Source organism: Brassica napus, chromosome A3 (assembly GCF_020379485.1).
Source record: "Brassica napus cultivar Da-Ae chromosome A3, Da-Ae, whole genome shotgun sequence".
Lineage (NCBI taxonomy): Eukaryota > Viridiplantae > Streptophyta > Magnoliopsida > Brassicales > Brassicaceae > Brassica > Brassica napus.
In genome coordinates, this window is record NC_063436.1 from 18080569 (window position 1) to 18101383 (window position 20815).

General features: G+C 35.1%; 1 protein-coding gene, 1 long non-coding RNA gene and 1 pseudogene across 3 annotated transcripts; 2 read left to right on the top strand and 1 right to left on the bottom strand.

The window, feature by feature from the left end:
- Window positions 1-6297: 6297 nt before the first annotated feature.
- Window positions 6298-6780, bottom strand: LOC125607177 (MD-2-related lipid-recognition protein ROSY1-like). Its single transcript, XM_048777012.1, has 3 exons — window positions 6640-6780; window positions 6437-6535; window positions 6298-6347 (listed from the first exon to the last, which is right to left on the bottom strand). Exons 1-3 carry the CDS (start codon window positions 6737-6739, stop codon window positions 6298-6300), a joined length of 249 nt encoding a protein of 82 aa, XP_048632969.1. The 5' UTR covers window positions 6740-6780.
- A 9593-nt stretch (window positions 6781-16373) lies between these two features.
- LOC106442229 lies at window positions 16374-17511 on the top strand (annotated as a pseudogene).
- A 595-nt stretch (window positions 17512-18106) lies between these two features.
- Window positions 18107-20607, top strand: LOC125607011. 2 transcript variants are annotated; one of them, XR_007338259.1, is made up of 8 exons: window positions 18107-18310; window positions 18488-18744; window positions 18893-18950; window positions 19061-19219; window positions 19298-19391; window positions 19513-19626; window positions 19731-19829; window positions 20349-20607. It is a non-coding gene; the product is annotated as an uncharacterized LOC125607011 (long non-coding RNA). The 2 variants fall into 2 exon arrangements; XR_007338258.1 differs by having other exon boundaries at window positions 19061-19391.
- The last annotated feature ends 208 nt before the right edge of the window (window positions 20608-20815 follow it).

The window sequence follows — 20815 nt, forward strand, 5'->3', positions numbered from 1 at the left end:
GGACTTTATTATTTCTTAGAATCAAAATTTTGAGCTAATCATTCAAAGAAAATTAAAATGTAGCCGGGGTACGAGACCCTGTTCCTCACAACCTACGTCTGCCCCTGTTTGTCTCTCCTATGCTTCGACCAATGTGGATGGTACAGGCTGCGAGATCTGGAACACTGAACATGCTTTGTGTGTTGTATTCTCCCGGCAGGCATGTTGTTCCATTAAAAAAGCTGATTAAAAAGTAGTATATCTCTTTGACAAAAAATATAGTATATATATATATATATATATATATATATATATATATATTTCCATCGCTGTTTTCTTGTTACACATGCATGTAACAATTGGTAGATATTTAAAATGTTGCTTCAAAGTAATGTCCCTATATTATATTTAAAGAATCTATTCTTCATGTGCGTCAAAGTAAGGTGTTCGATTGAGTAAACTGAATGAAACTCATATATCTTTATATGCTATTCTTTGAATATCAGTATATCACTGCTAGGCTTTGGTTATACCTTGGGAGACAATTAAGGAGACCGGTGTGAAGTGTGACTTCAGGCGACTGCTATGTTAATGGTAAATAACGTCTTTTGTATTTGAAGATACTTGAAGATGAGATTAAAAACATAGATAAACTGAAATCATGCATACAAGAGTAGATCAGACTCTTAAAAGACTTGGAACATAGTTTGACTTGGTAGCTTGCCTAAGCAGAGATGTATGACCAAACATACAAGTGAACAGTACGCACATTTATATTAATTTTATTATATTATTTTGTGTATATCTTATTATATAAAACTTGGTTTTTTAAGTTGCTCATTAACATGATCGCGACATATGTCAATTATATATTTAGGATTGTGACATGTGTTAATCTATCTCATAATTAAAAATATATATAATAAGATATTAACAAAAACAAATTTTATTAAAAAATAATTATAAATATTATTTAATAGTAATTTTCTTTTTTTTTTAAATCCTAATCAAAAGATAATTGCAAAAGATTATTTGATAATAATTTTCTTTCTAGTATTGTATATAATGATTAAACAAATATATAATAAGATAATAAAAATGAATTTAAAAAAAAACTACATTTATATTTCACATCTATATTTAGGTTTAAGCTTCCACATGTTATTTCTACAAAACACAATAGTATTTACATGAAAAGTATTACCTGAGATTTTCTTTTAATTTTTTGATGCAACTCAACTTTTTATTATCCTTATTACATCTTTTAATTTCTTGATGCAACATAATTTTTAATTTTGATGTTGTTGTCGTACATGCGTATGTGTGAATATGATGGATATATATTTGTATGTATAAGACAAAATAAATAAATAATTAAACAGAATTTGTTTCTATTAAAATTAAAATAGTTGTATAAAAATCAAAAATAAAAACTAATTATAAAATAATTAATTTCTTTTTAAAAGTCTAAATAAAATATAAAAAATAGAAAAATAATCTTACTTTATTTATAATTAACTAACTTTACTTTCAATAATTATGTGTTAAAAAAATAAAAACCAAAATTAACTTCAAATATTTCATATGATATAATTGTGACATGTGTCAATTAAAAAAATTAGATTGTGAATGTGTAAATAAAAACTTCTTCTTTTCCTAAAATCCTTAAAAAAGGAATTTCTAAAAACAATTTTTTTTTCTAATCTTAACCAATTAAGATTTTTTTTCCTTTTAAAAAAAAATGATGACCAAAGAGAATGTAAAATTTTATTTAATAGTATTTTTTAATTAACAATTAATGATAAACATGATAGTAACAATTATTTAACTAACAAGAAAAATTGTAAAAATATTAGTGATATTGAAAACAACGAATTTTGAAAATGCAACTTTTAAAAATAGTTAATATTAACTGAAAATAATTATTTGATAGAAATTTTATTTTTCTAAATCGTAGACAAAATATAATTGTAAAAGATTATGTAATATAACTTCCTTTTTTTAAATCCTTCAAAACTGTAACAAATATTTGATAGTTGTTTTATTTTTTCATAAAAAATTTTAAATAAAAGAAATTTGTATCATATTTTTAAATCCTAACCAAAAGAGAATTGTAAAAATTTATTTGATAATATTTTAAGAGAGAATTTGATGATGAACATGATACTAAAAATTAGTAATTAACAAAAGAAGTGTAAAATTAGTATTGATACGTATAATAATTTTAAAATTATTTATCAATAACTAAAATAACTATTTCATAGCAATTTTGTTTTTTCTGAAATTCTAAAGAGAAGATAATTGTAATAGGTTATATGACAGTAATTGTTTTTAAAAAAATCTTAAACAAGATTGTAAAAGAGTATTTAATATTATTTTTTTATTTTTTAATTGTAAATAAAAAGGAGATTTTTAAGATATAATGTTTTCCTTTTTAAAAAAAATCCTAGCAAAATAAAATTTTAAAGACTTATTTAATAAAATATTAAATTTTAGTACAGAAGAACATGTATAATGTTGTCATTGACTCGATTGGTGTATTTGACTTTCATATTCTTTTTTACTTTTCGTTCAATTTCTTATTTCGGGTTGTGTTCAGTTTAAACGTTTAGGTATAATATTTTCTCTAATCCTAAATACAAAGTTTAAAACAATTAATCTACCCACAATGATTATAAAATACAAATATTAACTTGAACTTATATATGAAAACGGTTTTTATTGTAAAATAAATCTCAAACAACATATGTAAAAACAATCATAAAACTATAACAAAATAATTTATTATTTTATGATTTTTATTAAATTAAAACATCAAACAAAACCCGTAGCAACGCAACGGGCTCATATCTTGTAATATATATTGCATAGAATTTATATGCTTTAGATATAATAGTACTAAATCTCCTCAAAAATATATTAAGTGTTAATAAAATATAAAGACAATTCGATTGTGAATATAAAACAAATAATATAATAATAGGTTCTTACTTTTATAAAATATGTATACCTATAAATTATTAATTTATAATTTTAATGGGACTATATTACATAGAATTTTCTAAAAAAAATATTATTTTATTATTTTATCGATATATGTAAAATTTTGAACCGGCCCAAGTTGGGACGAGTAAAATTTATTAATTTATAAAGATTATTAATTTATCAAATATTAATTTATAGAGATTCTACTATATATTAGACATCTATTCGTCTAACTTTCAATGTGTGACTTTATTTGATATCTCACATCCCCTCCCCTCCCCCTCAAACTAATCTCGTGTGTTTCTTTCGTTTTTGAGAATGCGTCCTCCCACAACATCTCGGTCCTTTGAGAATGTTATTGCAGGTTCCATGATCTTGACTTCGTTTCTACCACAGACCTCCTCTTATGTATTTAGGTCTTTTTGCAGATCTTCGTCAACCTCGTGCTCCGATACCAATGTTGGGATTTATTAAATTTATGTCCAACTCTATATTTTGATTAGTATGATATTGTCCACTTTTGGTCTTAGGCAAACTCGTATGGTTTCATTTCTAAAAGGTTTCGTACTAATTAGAATTGAATATCTTTTTATATATTAGACATTCATTCGTCTAACTTGCAATATGGGACTTTGTTTGATATCTCACACGCACGTCATTGGCTCTTTCCGGTGCTCCGCGGTGATGCTTAATAAAACTTGATATCCCCTCTAAAATATTTCAAGAAAATAAAACGGTCTAGCTCGTTAGGTCATTAGAAAACCCAACAAAATGGAGATCTGAAATTCAGCGACTACAGAATTTGTCTAAAACTAGTTGTTTATGTAAAGAAAAACTCACATATAATAGTTCTTCCTCAGTGAATACGTTAGATAAAGTAAACACAATGGGGCCAGGCCGTGCAACAGGGCAAGCCACTATATCACAGAGGGAGTAGTTTTTTTTTAGTGACAGGAGTCATGGTGGGTATCGTTAAACGGAGTTCCACCGTTGCTCCATTAGGGATTTCTGTGCCTGTTCATACCAATATTTTTTAATCAAGAAAATAATACTGGAAGAGTTAACTTGAACACCAACTGGGAAATTATTTACTTGTATTAACCGGTTATTGTAAAGTTTCCATTAGTGCTAGGCTTAATCGGGTATGGAGCGATCTCCACAGTCTTGACATCAACCGGATGGTGATGACCGGCTACCCAAAAAATAGGAAAAAAAATTGATACCACTACGATAATTTCTTTAACTTCATGAATCAAAAGAACTTTTTTTTTTTTGAGAAAGCAAGTAACCTTGTTTGTCTTTTTTTTTATCAAGAAAGAAAGATAACTAACATTAACTGCTACTTACATTTGCAGGTTTGGAATCTGATTCCCAAGGCAGCAGGTAAGAAAAGGAGTGATACAAGGAGGGGAGGAAGCAAAGGCTGGGCTTGGGATATCGCCATGTATATTTTTGTGCTTGCAGTAAGTGTTATATATCTCTATACATGCATGTCTTCTATTCTATAGTTGGTAGATTATCAAATTTTGCTACTCAAAAAAAAATATATGTATTACAACGACCTCACACGTTATATCTTAAAATATGGTTGTAAAAATTTTATGGCTGATTTTATTGACAAAAAGAAGTATGTAGTAGTGTAGCTCTACATGCGTGCAATAATCGGTTGATTACAAAATTTGTTATGAAGTAATATCCTATACTCCATTATATTTACCCTAGGTAATGGATTTGTAATTATTGAGACTCGGTGCATGGAAAATTAATTTTATATGATTGCTATATTAAGTGTCTCCCGAACTGTTAGTGATCTTGCTTATGGCTCTACCAATGTGAACGGTACGGATTGCTAAATTTGGAACACTGATCCTACCAACAAAAGGTCCTCTTTTCATTAGTTCTAGGCATTCGAATTTTCGGTTCGGTTCGGATCGGTTTGGTTTATTCAGTTCTCGGTTTATTTGGATTGGGATGTTTAGGAACCGTTTAGGAACCGTTTATTTTTTTTATAAAATCCGAAGTGGAACCGTATTACAAATAATTCGAGTTTGGTTCGGGTTTAAAGCCCAAAAAAAAAACAAATTCTAACCCAAAAAAAAATATTCAGGTTACTCGGGTAGTTTGGATTTTTAAAATATTTTTTATTTAGAAATTATATTTTATATATATTAAAATTAAAAATAATTAATATTTTTAATTTATTCAAAATATTCAAAATATTCGGTACCCGTTCGGTTCTCGGTTCGGTCCCGGTTTAGTTTTGGTTTTTTCGAGTTTAGAAATGTAGGAACCGTTCGGATTTTTTGTAATTTTCGGTCCGGTTTCGGTCTCGGTTTTTTCGGTTCGGTTGCGGTTCGGTTTTTGAATTTCGGATAATATGCCCAAGACTACTTCTCATAGTGACACAAGTTTATTTACCGGTACAAAAAGGTACACCAAATCTATCTTACATTTAATATGTCAGCATAGGTGCCAATATTTTTGTAAAAAAATATATATATAACGTTTTAAAAGTTTTGAGGTGCTTAAAAACCAGATTAAAAACATAGAAAAATCCAAATCGTTTAGAGGGTGTTTATTAAAAGCATATTTTATTTGTTGGACGACATATAAAGGTAAAAAGAAAGATACAAACATTAGGATTACCATGCATACAAGAATAGATCTGACTCATAAACGACTTGGAACATAGTTTTACTCGGTAGCTTGCCTAAAGCAGAGACGTTTGTTCACGTGTAATCCTGCAACGGAAGGAGACGCACATCATTGGGTCTTCCCGGTGCTCCTCGGTAATGCTTATTAAAACAAAATATCCCCACTAGTATTTCAGTTAAAAAAAAAAAGCAGTCTCGTAAGTTCATTAGAAAAGTGATCTGAAGATTATAGCATTAGTTTCCAACTAGTTGTTAATGTAAAGAAAAACTTACTGGTATAAGTTCTTGCTGAGTGAATACATTAAACAAATTAAGCACAATGGGGCCAGCTGCAACAGGGCACGCCACTATATCACATAAGGAGTAGCTTCTTTTAGATATAGGCTCGGGAAACCTAAGAGCAAGAGCATTAGAGGTTCAAGAGGGAGGTTCACACGTTTTACGAGAAAAAAAAAATATTAAAAAAAGCAAAAGTGATGAACTCACCCCTTCTCACCTCTTCTGCATGATACCCTCTCTCCTAAAGTTCATCACTGTAGCGCGGGCCCCACGACACGTGGCGGCCCGCGATTGGTCAATTTTTTTTTTTTTTTTTTTTAAAAAAAATCAAAATGAAAAAAAAAAAACTTTAATAATAAAAAATTAAGAAGGTGAACCCCAAAGGGGGGTTCACTGATGCTCATGCTCTAACGTCGAGATTTACAGTTGCTCCATCAGGGATATCTACGCCTATTCATACCAAGATTTATTAATCAACAAACAATACTGGAAGAGAAAACTTAAAAATAATCAAGAAAACCAAATGGGAAACTATTTACTTGTAGAACCGGTTATCGTAATGTTTCCATTAGTGCTAATCTTAACCGGGTCTGGAGATATCACGACAGTCTTGACTTTGACGGGATAGTCACGAAGGGCTACAAGAAAAAAATGATACCAATATATTACAACGATTATCAAAGTAACTTTATTTGTCTTTTTCAGAGAGTAAAAGATAAAATTAACATTAACTGCTACTTACGATTGCAGTTATGGAAATCGGTTCCGCCCAAAGCAGAAGGCAAGAAAAAGAGTGACACAAGGAGAGAAAGATGCAAAGGCTTGACGTGGGATATCGCCATGTATATTAATTAGCTCTCGATCCTCAGTAGATAGATTTATATTTTGTGTTTGTGTTATGTATACATGCCTTACTTCTATTTTATAATCGGTAGATTATTGACTTTGCTATTCAAAATATCATCCCTACATTACAATACTCTCCAACGTTATGCGCGAGGACCTATATAAAATTTGGTTGTTAAAAATAGTATATATAAATATATCTTTCGCTGTTTCCTTGTTCTTACATGCATGCAATAATTGATGGGATTTTCCTATAAAGTAATGTCCAGATCTTGACCAAAAAAGTTATGCCCCTTTAGTTTACAAACAAAAAAAAAAGTTATGCCCCTTTCACGAACAATAATCTCCCACGAACAATAATCTACCACGTACGTATAACGCGAGAACCTTATAATATGGCTGTTAAAAGCAAAAAAAAAAATAGTATATTTCAAAGTGGGGAAGAAAAATCCTCGAGAATGAAGTAGCATTAACAGGTTTTTTTCGTCATAGATGGATGTTATTCAAAATAACGTTGTTTTGATAAATTAATGGATGACAAACATATTTGATGGTCAATATATAACAATTAGTGGATGGCTAATATATTTGACGGTCAATATATATAGAAACACGATTTTAAGAATTTATGTAATATTTTTGAATTTTTGTTTAGTTCGGTATAGAATATGCACACTAAAAATTCGGGAATGAAAATTGACGATGCATTAAAGTTTATATAGTATATTTGAATTTTTGATTAGTTTAATAAAGAATATGTAATACTGAAAAGTTCGAAAAAAATAGGCACGACGAGCAAAATTCATGTTGAAATAGGCTCTTTTTCCAACTGATGTGTATTGCACAACCAGAGCCAACATCTACGACTCCGCCACGAGATCGTACGACGGTGCTGATATCTTCTTAGCGAACGTGAAAACCTTGTCGTCGTCCGTGTTGTTCAATACTCCGAGTGTTCATCAAAACGATTTCGTATCCCAAAGAGAGAAATAAAGTGGGCCTCCATGAAACGCAGTCCTTTATATATAGAGCCGTTCGATATAATAAAACACGTGGTGTCATCTTGTAATCCAGCAAGCAGCAAGCTTCATTTATTGGAAGCTGTGCATGAGAGAAGATGGTAAGCAGCAAGTGTGCATTGTTGGTTTGCAAGAGTACAGAGAGTATCTGATACATATACGATTATGCAGGCATGGAGCTTATTGAGAGAGGAAGTGCATCAAGAGGTACTGGTGCAAATGAAGAATCCTCTCGCTCACATGCTATACTTCAGCTCGCTATTAAAAAATCAGCAGAGAGAAATCAGTCAAAGCCCCCACGCCTCGTTGGCAAGCTTTCTTTCATGGATCTTGCTGGAAGTGGACCTTGAGCAGACACAAGTTGTGAAACCGAAAAATCATGTTTTCTCGCCAAAAACGGAAAATCATGCTTTCTTATAAAAAAAATTACGTTTCTTCAAAACAAAACCGGAAATTACGATTTTCGTCAAAACCGTAAAATTATGTTTTCCCATCAAAATTTTGAAATTACATTTTTGCCAAAATTGTTAATTTTCTCGTCAAAATAGTGAAGTTACTAAAATTGTGAAATTAATGTTTTCCCCTAAAACAGTGTTTTTTTGCTAAAATTGTAAAACTATATTTTTGTCAAAATTATAAAGCTATATTTTAAGAGGCTCATGGACACCTATTGTCCATTTGGTCTTTATCCAGTTGGACCATGGACCAATTGGTCTATTGTCCAGTTAGCCTATTTTTTAATTGAGTGTGTCTATATTCCACCCAAAGTGAATTGGACTGGGATAGCCCATAGACGGCCCACCCAGTTGACACCTCTAGACAACAGACAATGACAAGCAGACTAGATAACACTTTACACCATCTCTAGGCCCTGATTATCATATGATACAGATTGGAAGGAGCAGAGATCAATAAGAGCTTACTCGCATTAAAAGAGTGTACTAGAGCTCTGGATAATGATCAAGATCACATCCCTTTTAAAGGAAGTAAGTTGACTGAAGTGCTCAGGGACTCTTTCATGGGAAGCTCTCGTACTGTAATGATATCTTGCATATCTCCAAGCTCTGGATCATGCGAACACACTCTTAACACCTTAAGATACGCAGCTGGATAAAGTTCCATGCTAGTCAGCAAGTCGTCTTCTACAGACTCACCGAGTCATCATCATCACCCAAGTCATTTCACTCTCACATCCTCCCAAACCTCCTCCCTTGTCCTCAGCTACTACCTCCCCCTTACCGGCCGCCTCACGTGGGCCCCACAAGACCCAAAGCTGCGCATCATCGTCTCCAAGCACGACACGGTTTCGCTTACCGTCGCAGAGACCGACGCAGACTTCTCCCTTTTATCCGGCAAAGGACTACGTCCGGCTACCGAGTTCATCATCTGGCACCTGAGCTAACAGTCTCTGAGGACTCGGCCACCGTTCTTTCTCTCCAAATCACGTTGTTCCCGAACCAAGGATTCTGTATCTGCATTGCATCGTTGACGCTACAACATCAATAGCGTTTATGAAATCTTGTTGAGAAAATTAGGGGATAATATTTTCTTCGAGAGGTTAAGATGGAATGTAGACGGTTTTTATTTGAGATAACCTTTGTATTTTAGGAAAGGGATTTTTCTACTAAAGCTTGTGTTTGGAGATTTCTTGGAGATTTTTAGAACTCTTGCTGAAATGTTTTCTCTCTATTATTTTTCTTGATTCTGGATGATTACAAGTGAACTAGACATCCCTATTTATACTAGTAAATGGAGACTACAAGTTAGTTCTAGAACACTCCATCTTCTACACACTTCCTTTTCTACACACTTCTTCATCCTTCTCCATTTTTCTCTAGATATATTTTTTTTTTTCTTCTTGGGCTTCTTGGTTATAGATTAAACTTGGGCTAATGAGGGAAAACTCAACAAATCTCCCCCTTCCCGATTTAGCCCGAGACAGTCGTCATGCCGGTGCCTTTGCAGCAATCTTCAAACTTCTTGATAGGTAATACCTTGGTCATAAAGTCTGACCAGTTTTCGTCGGTGTGTACCTTGTTGAGATGTATGAGCTTCTCTTCAAGAACTTCTCGAATCCAATGATGTCGAATGTTGATGTGCTTCGAGCGAGAGTGAAACGTTGGATTCTTTGCTAAGTGAATAGCACTTTGGTTGTCACATAGCATGTTGTACTTGTCTTGCTTTACTCCCAACTCAAGCAAGAAGTTCTTCATCCATAGCATCTCCTTGCACGCTTCCGTTGCTGCGATGTACTCCGCCTCCGTGGTGGATAAGGCAACACACTTTTGTAGCTTCGACTGCCATGAAACAGCTCCCCCTGCAAAGGTAGTTACAAATCCTGAGGTTGATTTCCTTGAATCTTTATCACCAGCCCAATCTGCATCGGTATAACCGTTCAACTCCAATTTTCCATTGCCAAAACATAGACACTTCTTCGTTGTGCCTCGTAGATAGCGTAGGATCCACTTAACTGCTTTCCAATGCTCCTTTCCTGGATTCGCTAGAAAACGACACACAACTCCTACAGCATAGGCAATGTCGGGTCTGGTGCACACCATAGCATACATGAGACTGCCCACTGCTGATGCATATGGAGTAGTCTTCATTTCCTCCTTTTCCTTCTCACTTGTTGGACTTTGCTTCGAACTTAGCTTGAAATGTCCACCAAGTGGAGTGCTCACCGGCTTTGCTTTGTGCATGTTGAATCTCTCCAACACTCTTTCCACATATCGTTCTTGGGACAACCATAAAAGCTTCTTTGGTCTATCCCGAGTGATCTTCATTCCAAGAATCTGTCTCGCTTGCCCCAAATCTTTCATCGCAAAACACCTTCCCAAATCTTTCTTCAATGCGGTTATCTTGTTGCGATCTTGGCCCACAATTAGCATATCGTCAACATAGAGCAATAATATGAGAAAGTCACCGCTTTCATACCTCTTTATGAAAACGCAATGATCATTCTTGGTTTTCTTGAAGTTGTGATCCACCATGAAGGAATCAAACTTCTTGTACCATTGTCTTGGGGCTTGCTTGAGGCCGTAAAGACTCTTCTTTAATCGGCACACCAAGTCTTCTTTTCCTGGAACCTTGAATCCTTCAGGTTGCTCCATATAGATCTCCTCCTCGAGTTCACCGTGTAGAAAAGCCGTCTTGACATCGAGTTGTTCAATCTCCAAGTCTAGAACTGCTGCTAGACCAAGAACCACTCGGATAGAGGACATCTTCACTACTGGAGAGAATATTTCTTCAAAATCTATGCCTTTCTTTTGGTTGAATCCTTTCACAACCAATCGAGCTTTGTATCTTGGATTTGAGCTTCTCTCTTCATACTTCAACCTGTACACCCACTTGTTCTTCAAGGCTCTCTTTCCTTTTGGCAGCTTCATCAGCTCATAAGTGTGATTATCATGCAAGGATTGCATTTCATCTTGCATAGCTTCAACCCACTCATCTTTATGAGTGTCTCCTATGGCCTCCTCATAGCTTTCAGGCTCCCCCTCATCTGTAAGATTAACGTACTCATCTCGATAATATCTTACAGATGGTCTTGTCTCTCTTGCAGACCTTCTTGGCTCATGTTCTTCCTCTGGCTCCACTTGATCTTCTTCTTCACCTTCATCACCATTCGGATCCATGATGGGATCTTCTTCGCCATCATCTCCAATCACTTGTTCATGATCTTGAGGCTTATGAGAATCTTCATTCCTTACAACCCTTAGCTTTGGTTTCTTTGATTTGTTGATGTCTTCGATTGTTTGATCTTCGAAGAAAACAACATCTCTGCTCCGGATAATTTTTCTGTTAACCGGATCCCAAAGCCGATAGCCGAAATCATCTCTTGGTGATCCAAGATAGATGCACTCTTTAGTCTTGGAGTCTAGCTTGGCTCGTTCATCCTTAGGTATATGGACGAACGCTCTGCAACCGAACACCTTTAAATGGTTGTAAGAGACCTTCTTACCCGACCAAACTTCCTCCGGAACATCGCCTTCCAAAGGAACTGATGGTGTAAGATTTATGACGTCTACTGCAGTCTTTATGGCTTCTCCCCAAAATGGCTTGGATAGTTTAGCGTGAGAGAGCATGCACCGAACTCTTTCTGTGATCGTTCGATTCATTCTTTCAGCTAGCCCGTTCAGTTGTGGCGTCTTTGGTGGTGTCTTCTCCATTCTGATTCCATGAGCTTTGCAAAATGCTTCAAAGGGACCTCGATACTCTCCACCATTGTCAGATCGAACACACTTGAGTTTTTGACCCGTACTTCGTTCTGCTTGGGCAACAAACTCCTTGAAAGCATCAAGAACTTGATCTTTTGTTTTCAAAAGGTATACCCATACCTTTCTTGAATGGTCATCAATAAAGGTGACGAAATATGATGCTCCTCCATTGGATTTCTCGGACATGGAGCATACGTCAGTATGCACAAGATCAAGAATATGCTTTCTTCTCATAGGCGTAGACGATCTTCGGAAAGCGACTCTATGTTGTTTTCCGGCTAAGCAATCATGACATGGTGAGAGAGAGAGACCTTTCATATTAGGAAGAAGTTTCTTGCGAGAAAGTATGTTTAAACCTTTCTCACTCATATGCCCGAGTCTTCGGTGCCATATATCTATGTCATCACTTGCGACATTTACTTCTTCCTTGCAAAGCTTGGCTTGAGTCACATATAATGAGCCTTCTTTACTTCCTCGAGCCATGATCAAACTTCCTTTGGTTAGCTTCCATTTGCTACTGCCAAAGTGGCTATCGAAACCGGCATCATCGAGCTTCCCGGTTGATATGAGATTGAGCCGAATGTCGGGAACATGCCTCACATCTTTGAGAACTATCTTACATCCCGTGTTTGATGTAAGAATAACATCTCCCTTTCCAACGATCTTGCTTCTTCCTTGATTTCCCATTTGAACATTACCAAAGTCACCACTTTGGTAGGTTGTGAAGAAGCTTCCATGAGGGGTGACGTGAAAAGAAGCACCAGAATCAACGATCCATGAGCTATCATCAGAGCTAAGATTACATTCTCCAATGAGATATAATTCTTCGCTCTGGTCTTCCACAATGGTGGTAGTCTTGTCTTCATGCTTCTTTGTAGGATTGAACCGGTCTGGTTTGATATTACCGGTTTGTTTGTCTTTCTTTAAAAACCGACATTCCGACTTCATGTGACCCGGCTTGCCGCAATAATAGCAGGTAACTCTTGGACGTGACTTGGATCTTCCTCGAGATTGGTCTCGTCCTCTGCTTCTGTTGTGACCACGAGTCTCTTCTCTACCCCGTCTATCAACAATGTTAGCTTCTGAATAAGAGCTCGAACCTCGCTCCTTCCTGCGAACTTCTTCATTTAGAAGGCTATCAGTGACGGTGTCCATGGTAAGCTTTCCCTCCGGTGCTGAATTGCTTAGAGTGACAACTAGTGTGTCCCAACTCTCCGGTAGTGAACTAAGGAGTAAAAGGGCTTGCATTTCGTCTTCAACCTTCATATCAATTTTGTTAAGTTGATTTACGATCCCCTTGAAATTGTTCAAGTGCTCCATCATACTCTGGCCATCCTTGTACTCCAACTTTACCAACCGTCGAACAAGAAGAGCTTTGTTTCGAGGTGTTTTCTTTTGAATCATGGATTCAAGTTTTGTCCATAATTCAAAAGCATTTGTGTAGGTAGATACATGTTCAAAGAGAGATCGGTCGACATACTTGCGTATTACGGCAACCGCTTTTCTATTAAGAATCTCCCATGCTTTATCATCCTTTCCTTCCGGCTTATCCTTCATGATGATGGGCTCATGCAAATCCTTGCAATAAAGGTGATCTTCCATCATCGGTTTCCAATAAGAGAAGTTGTCCGTCGTGAGCTTGAACATATCACCTTCAAAGGTAACGGTGGCCTCCATCTTCACTTCTTCAAAGATAACCGGTAACTTAGCTCTGATACCAGCTGTTGAGAAAATTAGGGGATAATATTTTCTTCGAGAGGTTAAGATGGAATGTAGACGGTTTTTATTTGAGATAACCTTTGTATTTTAGGAAAGGGATTTTTCTACTAAAGCTTGTGTTTGGAGATTTCTTGGAGATTTTTAGAACTCTTGCTGAAATGTTTTCTCTCTATTATTTTTCTTGATTCTGGATGATTACAAGTGAACTAGACATCCCTATTTATACTAGTAAATGGAGACTACAAGTTAGTTCTAGAACACTCCATCTTCTACACACTTCCTTTTCTACACACTTCTTCATCCTTCTCCATTTTTCTCTAGATATTTTTTTTTTTTTTCTTCTTGGACTTCTTGGTTATAGATTAAACTTGGGCTAATGAGGGAAAACTCAACAAATCTTGGGCGCATATTTGCAGATTGCAAGAACATGGCAACTCCACGGAGTCTCCCCTTCTTCCAGAGGATCTAACTCCCAGCTTTGATCGTACCATCATCAATCTTCCTCCCGGGTTGAGTCGAAAATGGTGTCGTATCTCTCAAAGGAGAGCCATGACTTTAAATCCCTGAAGCCGCCTCCCATCGATGAGATAGGCACGGACATTGTACGTGTCTCTCTCGACTTAACTCTGGAGGACATTGAGCAGCTCCGGGAACGTGTCAAGAGCCACTCATCTCGCGAGCTTCATCTGTCAACCTTTGTCATCGCCTATGCTTACGCATGGACGTGTGTGGTGAAAGCGCGTGGAGGTGACGCGAACAGACCGACACTTTTTTGTTATACAGCAGACTTTAGGTCTCGGTTAGACCCGCCACTTCCCGCCACGTACTTCGGGAGCTTCGTGTTTCCAACAGGTTGGTTCCATTACGAAGCGAGAACGTTTTTGAAAGAAGATGGTTTTGTTAGAGCTGTCGAGATTCTAAGTGATTCGGTCAAAGGTGTTGGTTCACGAGGGATAGAGTCATTCTTTGAGGACTTTGTGGAGGCAAAAAAAAGAAATTTAAAACAGGTGTACAGTTCGGATCTGTAGCCGGGACGACCAGGTTAGGGATATACGGGTTAGATTTTGGATGGGGAAGACCCGTTAAAGCAGAGGTTTGTGCACATTGACCGCAATGAAGCCTTCTCTATGTCAGAAAGGAGGGATGAGTCAGGTGGTGTGGAGATTGGATTGTGCTTGAAGAAGAGGGAGATGAACCCTTTTCTTTCTTTATTTAAAGATGGCCTAAGACCATCGCTACACTCAAAATGGGTATCGAAACTCTAAAATAATGTTCATTCTAAATATTACATCTATGAAATAATTAACTCTTATATATAAGTTCTCAACTTCTCTCCTATTTTTCCTTTTTAATTGATAATATATTGTATGTATTCTATTGAGAATTGTTATTATTCTATTATTGAAGAAGATGGCTCAAAAAAATCTTCTTCAAATTTTAGTTTATGTGTAATAATGTTTTTTTTTTCATTTTAAATTTGCAATTGTTTGCATTTTAATTTAGTTACTAGGTTAAGACCCGCGCCTTGCGCGGGATGAACATTATATATAAAATAATTTTTATATATTATATGTTTATAACATATTATGAAATAATAAATAGATATTGAATAATTAAAAATTCATTATCTATTACTTACATAATTAAATTGGTGCGAACATATAATATATAAATTTAACTAAATTTAAATGATAGTAACATATATATGGTATATTTTAATATTAATATTTATTAGATGATGCTTTTTGCTCATATTTTTTTATCATTTGTATCTGTTATAGCAAAAAATCTAAATTAGTGATAACAAAATTTTCACTGTGAGATTTATGGTTTAAATAATTTATAATATTTTAAAAAATTAAGTTCTCAATATTTTTTCAAATTTTTTATCAAAATGTTCAAAGTAAATTTCAAAATTAAGATATTTATGTATTTTTATATGGCATATAGTTTAATTTAAAATGATACATATATTTATATATCTTTTATTTTTGATACTTATTAAATGAGACTTTCAACTTATATTATTTTTTAATTATTTGTATCATGTCATAACTACAAAATTTTTAAATGATAGATCACAAAATTTGAATGTGAATTTATACTCGTTTTTAAAAATTCAAAATATAATATATAAATAATTTTTTTAATTTTTATTATATGGTTATTATGATTGTTTAATTTATTTTAATAGCTTAAAATTAAACAAATATTATTATAATACACACTTATTCTTATCAAATCTTTATTATTCAAAATCATTAATTGTCATATATACTTTAGCCACATTAGGCAATTCCGTAATCTTATTTAAGGAAATAATAAAGCACATTAATAATGTATTTATTGTGGTTTAATAAAAAGCTTATTATATATTTAGATAGACCAACCTATTTTTCTAAAGATTCTAAAAATCATTCTAGTGATGACATGTGGCTACAAAAAAATGTTGCAATGCTTCTCAAATAATATATAAGGGATCTTATTTGTAATGTTATATGTTTATAAAAGTTGTTAAAAAAAGTTGAAAAAAATATCCTAATCCTAGATTCCTAGGTTTCCTTACAGAGACAATTTCTTACCGACATAAGTTTAAGACGCTTCGGGAAAAAAAAAAAATCTTAGGTGAAGAGATTATTGGAATCGCCTAGATTGCTCTACTAGATTGCTAAGGTATGCTATCTAGAAATCTGAAGATGAGAAGAGAGCTTCCTTTTGACGTAGTGGTGGAAATACTCGCTAGGACTCCTGTTAAGGACTTAATACGGTTTAGATGTGTCTGCAAAACTTGTCGTTCCGTCGTTCAGATACTCTACTTGGTCGTTTTTCTTATCAAGATGGCAAGCCATAGATGATGGTACTCGAAGATGTTAACTTAAACGTTAGAGATAACAAATTGCTTCTCGACGCTGGTTTAGTTGGTCACTGCCATGGACTGTTTTGCTTATATTTTGAAGATATGACTTTTGGTGTTTGGAACCCGTCACTGAGAGAATTAAGGAGAGTACAAACAAGGCATGTCAGTAACTGGGCTGAGATCGGTTTTGGTTATGACCACTCAAGTCAAGATTATAAGATTGTGTTGGTTCTTGATATGCGAGGCAGCCATTCTAAAGCACTAGTGTTATCCTTAACGTCGGGTGAGTCTCGGATGATTGATGTTCCGTGTTTAGAAAACATTGTCGTCTTGATCCGCATGAGACTTCCTGGAACGCTGGTTGGTGAAAATAACTACTGGCAGGTCTATGATGATAAGGTCTGATAAGGTTTTAAGCTTTGATTTGGTGTCAGAGACTTTCAACTACTGCCCAGGTCCGAGTAACTGTGGTAAAGCATTTCCTCAAGTTATAGAGGGGTTAAGAGGAAGAGGTCTATGTACAGTGGGGGTTGACGCCCTTTCTAGTGATATCATCGTTTGGTCTGCTCAACATGACGAGAAGATTGGTGGTATCAAATGTTGGAGCAAGATCTGCAATCTCTCGAGGGGTCTTCTTGAAATCTCGACTAGTTGTAGTATCGCTCAGATTCACCTAGTGTCTGCGATAACTTATGGCGGATTGCTATTAGTTTTAGTAGGTATTGATGGAAAAGAATCAATTGGAAGAGAATCAAAATTGGTTGCGTACAACTTAGAGGAGAAAAGTTTGACAAATGTTGAGATTAGTTTACCCCTCTATACTTATGGGAGTACTCTTCTGACGTATGTTGAAACGCTTGTCCCTATTCCTGGCTCTTTCAGTTAAGACGCTATAAAGGTTTCTTGAGCTTTGCTTGCTTTGTTTTATCTCATCTATCTGCAGCAAAACACAATAACAAATCATTGTTTGTTTGCTCTCTTCTTTTTCCATGGATATTTAGTTTTGTAAATGATGTATTTCATTCGTTCGGTGGCAAAACACAATAACAATATGTTGTTTTTGTGTATTATTTATGAAAAACGAGTGAATATTGAAACGGGAGCAAAAGAAGTTCACTTTCTTCATGCTGTTATCTTATCTGGACTGAAAGGCACCCATTTATGTAGTTGAAAGACGAGCATTTTTCCAGGAAGAAGAAGAAGACCTTGTGAATGCTCACTATAAACAAGTTAAGGATACCATCAACATAATTAATCTGGTTTTGGTTCTATCTTTTAATGCCTCTACTAGATACTAACCCGCGCTGTGCGCGGATATTTTTGACAAATCTTCCTAATTGTTATAAAGATTATCTATATATATAAAGGAGAGTTTTCTCTCACCTTCTGCTGCCACGTCACCATAGAGGATGGGGCATTTTGTGACACGTGTCAGCACACCAGGTTATTTTCGTTTTTTGCTTTCTGCCGGATCTCTAATTCCTTTAATTCTATCTGGGCTTTTTTTACTTTAGGCCCAAATGTTTGCACACCTGTTAGAACCCCACATGGGACTAGGGTTCCCTCCTCCTCCTCCTTCCACTTGCGACGCCACCTCCACAATGAGATCTTACAGAAGCTTAAAGTGACGTTCCGATCTACCAAGCGATTCCGATGGTTACTTCGTACACTCTCCTTGCCGATCTGAGAGTCCACACGATGCGCTAACACTGCGGAAGTCCATCTGCTGAGGTTTTGTTGCTCACCGGTGAAAATGTAAGACAATTAACCGTGGCTACGATTGCATTCACTCTGATTGACTAAATCTTTTCAATTTCGTTTAAATCTATTTCCTTTTTTCTTAAAAAAAAATACTCAATGCGGAGTTTATAAGTTCTGTACTAATCAAACTTACCAGCACTTGCAAGACTTATAAAACATATTATATTGCAGACAATAGATTATTTGTGTGATCTGATCGGTTTGTGGAATTGCATCATGTCATTTTGCCCATACTGTGTGAGAGTGAAGAAGCTTTTGCAGCAATTGGGTGCTATGTTCTTCGCCATTGAGCTCGACAAAGAGACAAATTTTCGTCCATTGTACCGGTGGTTACACTCGGGTCCATATCGAAGGGATGATCTGTCCCTCGATGGCGAACTGGCTGGATCGCGCTTCACGACCTAGATGGTGTCTTTAAATCCAAAAATGTCCGGTCTATTTTTCTCCATCACTCTTTAAGCATATATTTGAATGATATGTATCATTATTCACTATGCACGTACTATGGTTGATATTAAGAGTTATCAATGTTCATTCTTATTAACCTTTTGTCCTAATCTTGTTTTATATGGACAGGTTTTAGCTGCTATAAAACATCCTTGATCTAAATTCTAAACCACCAACTGTTATCCAGGTACGAGATTTTCTAATTCGGACACTTTCTGTAACCAGATAAAATAAAATGTTACGGACTACCAATTATTATCAATTATATAGCTAATGTGTCAGGTTTCTATTATGTAGGTGGCGATTCCCACCACCATCTTGAAGAAAACTGGTAAAGATTTCTTCCAAAGGAGGCAGAGCTTTCTGAAAGTTTCAACCGAGTTTGCATATTATACGCCCATGAGCATACCTTCCCTCACCTGCTACATGATACCTGAAGCATGCACCTTCTTTTGAGTATTCTATCATTACTATGTATCTTTACAACTTATTATTCTATCATTCTTTAAATTTTGTTCTGTTTTCTACTCGCAGACCGAGCTGAACTTATCATGCTTTGTGGACATTTAAGATGATGAAGACTTCTGTGAAAAGTTAGCTACTGAGGCAATCCTCGTCCTTTTACCTGGTATTAATCAATATTCAGTATCTATGTCCAAGTTTTAGCGGTCTTTCAGTAAAGACAATCATTTTTTCTGTTTGATAATTTCAACAAAACAACCTATATGTTGTGTGCTGGTTTGGTTTAGGGATTGCTTTTACTCTGAAGAACTGGTTGAGGCATTCCATTGACATGGATACTCCAACTTTGGAAGATGCATTTGATAGATTGAAGAGCTTTTGTGATCGCCATTCTGTTTCAGGTGAACCTCCAATCAAAGATGTCGGAGGCAGGAAAATGTTTTACATTTGAAAGGGGTCAACAAACCAATTACATCATATTTTCTAAAGTATATTTTTTTAACAGGAATCCACATGGGTCATCTGACCACCATAACGGTAGTTCGGCCACTGACAACGAAGCTCCACTCAAAGATGTCAATGGTGTCAACTAAAGGGTTCTTATGTAAGCCTAAGTCTTTTTTATATGTTTTGTTCTGCTTGCTCTCTTGCTTGTTTATTTGAAATTTGAGGTTAGTTTTTTTTCTTTGTACCAAGTGTAGTCTTGTTCTTGATCACATACTCGAAAATTTCTCTGTTTTTTGTTTGTTTGTTTAAATAGCAAGTTCTGATTGTTCTCTGAGGAAAAAGAAAATTTCGGATTTTTCTGTTGCCCCAACAGGTTCATGTATAGGTTTTGTTCATGAAACAACTCTAGAATGTTTCTCTGTTGTCTCTGGAGATTCGAGTTTAGGTTTTCTGTTTGATCTTTTGTATAGGTTCTGCTCACATTCAAAATGTTCTATGTTTCTTCTGAAGATATTTTTAATTCACGTATATGTTTCTGGGGCCATAACACTCATGAGTATATTAGACTGATTCAGACTCACCAGAGGGATCTAAACTCTGTTTCAAAATTTTAAGAGATTTTTTCCTCTGTGTTTCCTTTAAACCAAAATCTTTGTGGTTTTCTTTGTTTTTGTAGCGGACCAACCCGTACAGAGGCGGTAAGTTGGTTTCTATGTTGACTGAAGCTGGAGTTTTCTCTGCAAAAGCTGGAACAACTTCTGCTTAATAAGCACATCCATTTGTGATTTGCTTTTTATAAGTTTGTGTCATAAATGTCGACTTTGTCTGAAATGATTTAGAGTTGTGGTTAAGTCGAAGTCGGTATTGAACTTCTGATACATTTATGTTATCAGAATGAGTGACTTACTGAGAATAACTAATAAATAATTATGCAATCAACCAGTTTACGCGTCGAATTTTCAACCACACGAGATTAAAACCAACAACATTCAAGCAACCACAGCCATTGTTGCACCCAACCTAAAACAAAAGCTGGTTGAAGCATGTTACAAGTTAGAATGCCAGTTACTTTAAGTTTCAGAACAGTAGGAACTATGAACATAGATATTGAACCTGATATATAAACAAACGTTAAACTAAAAA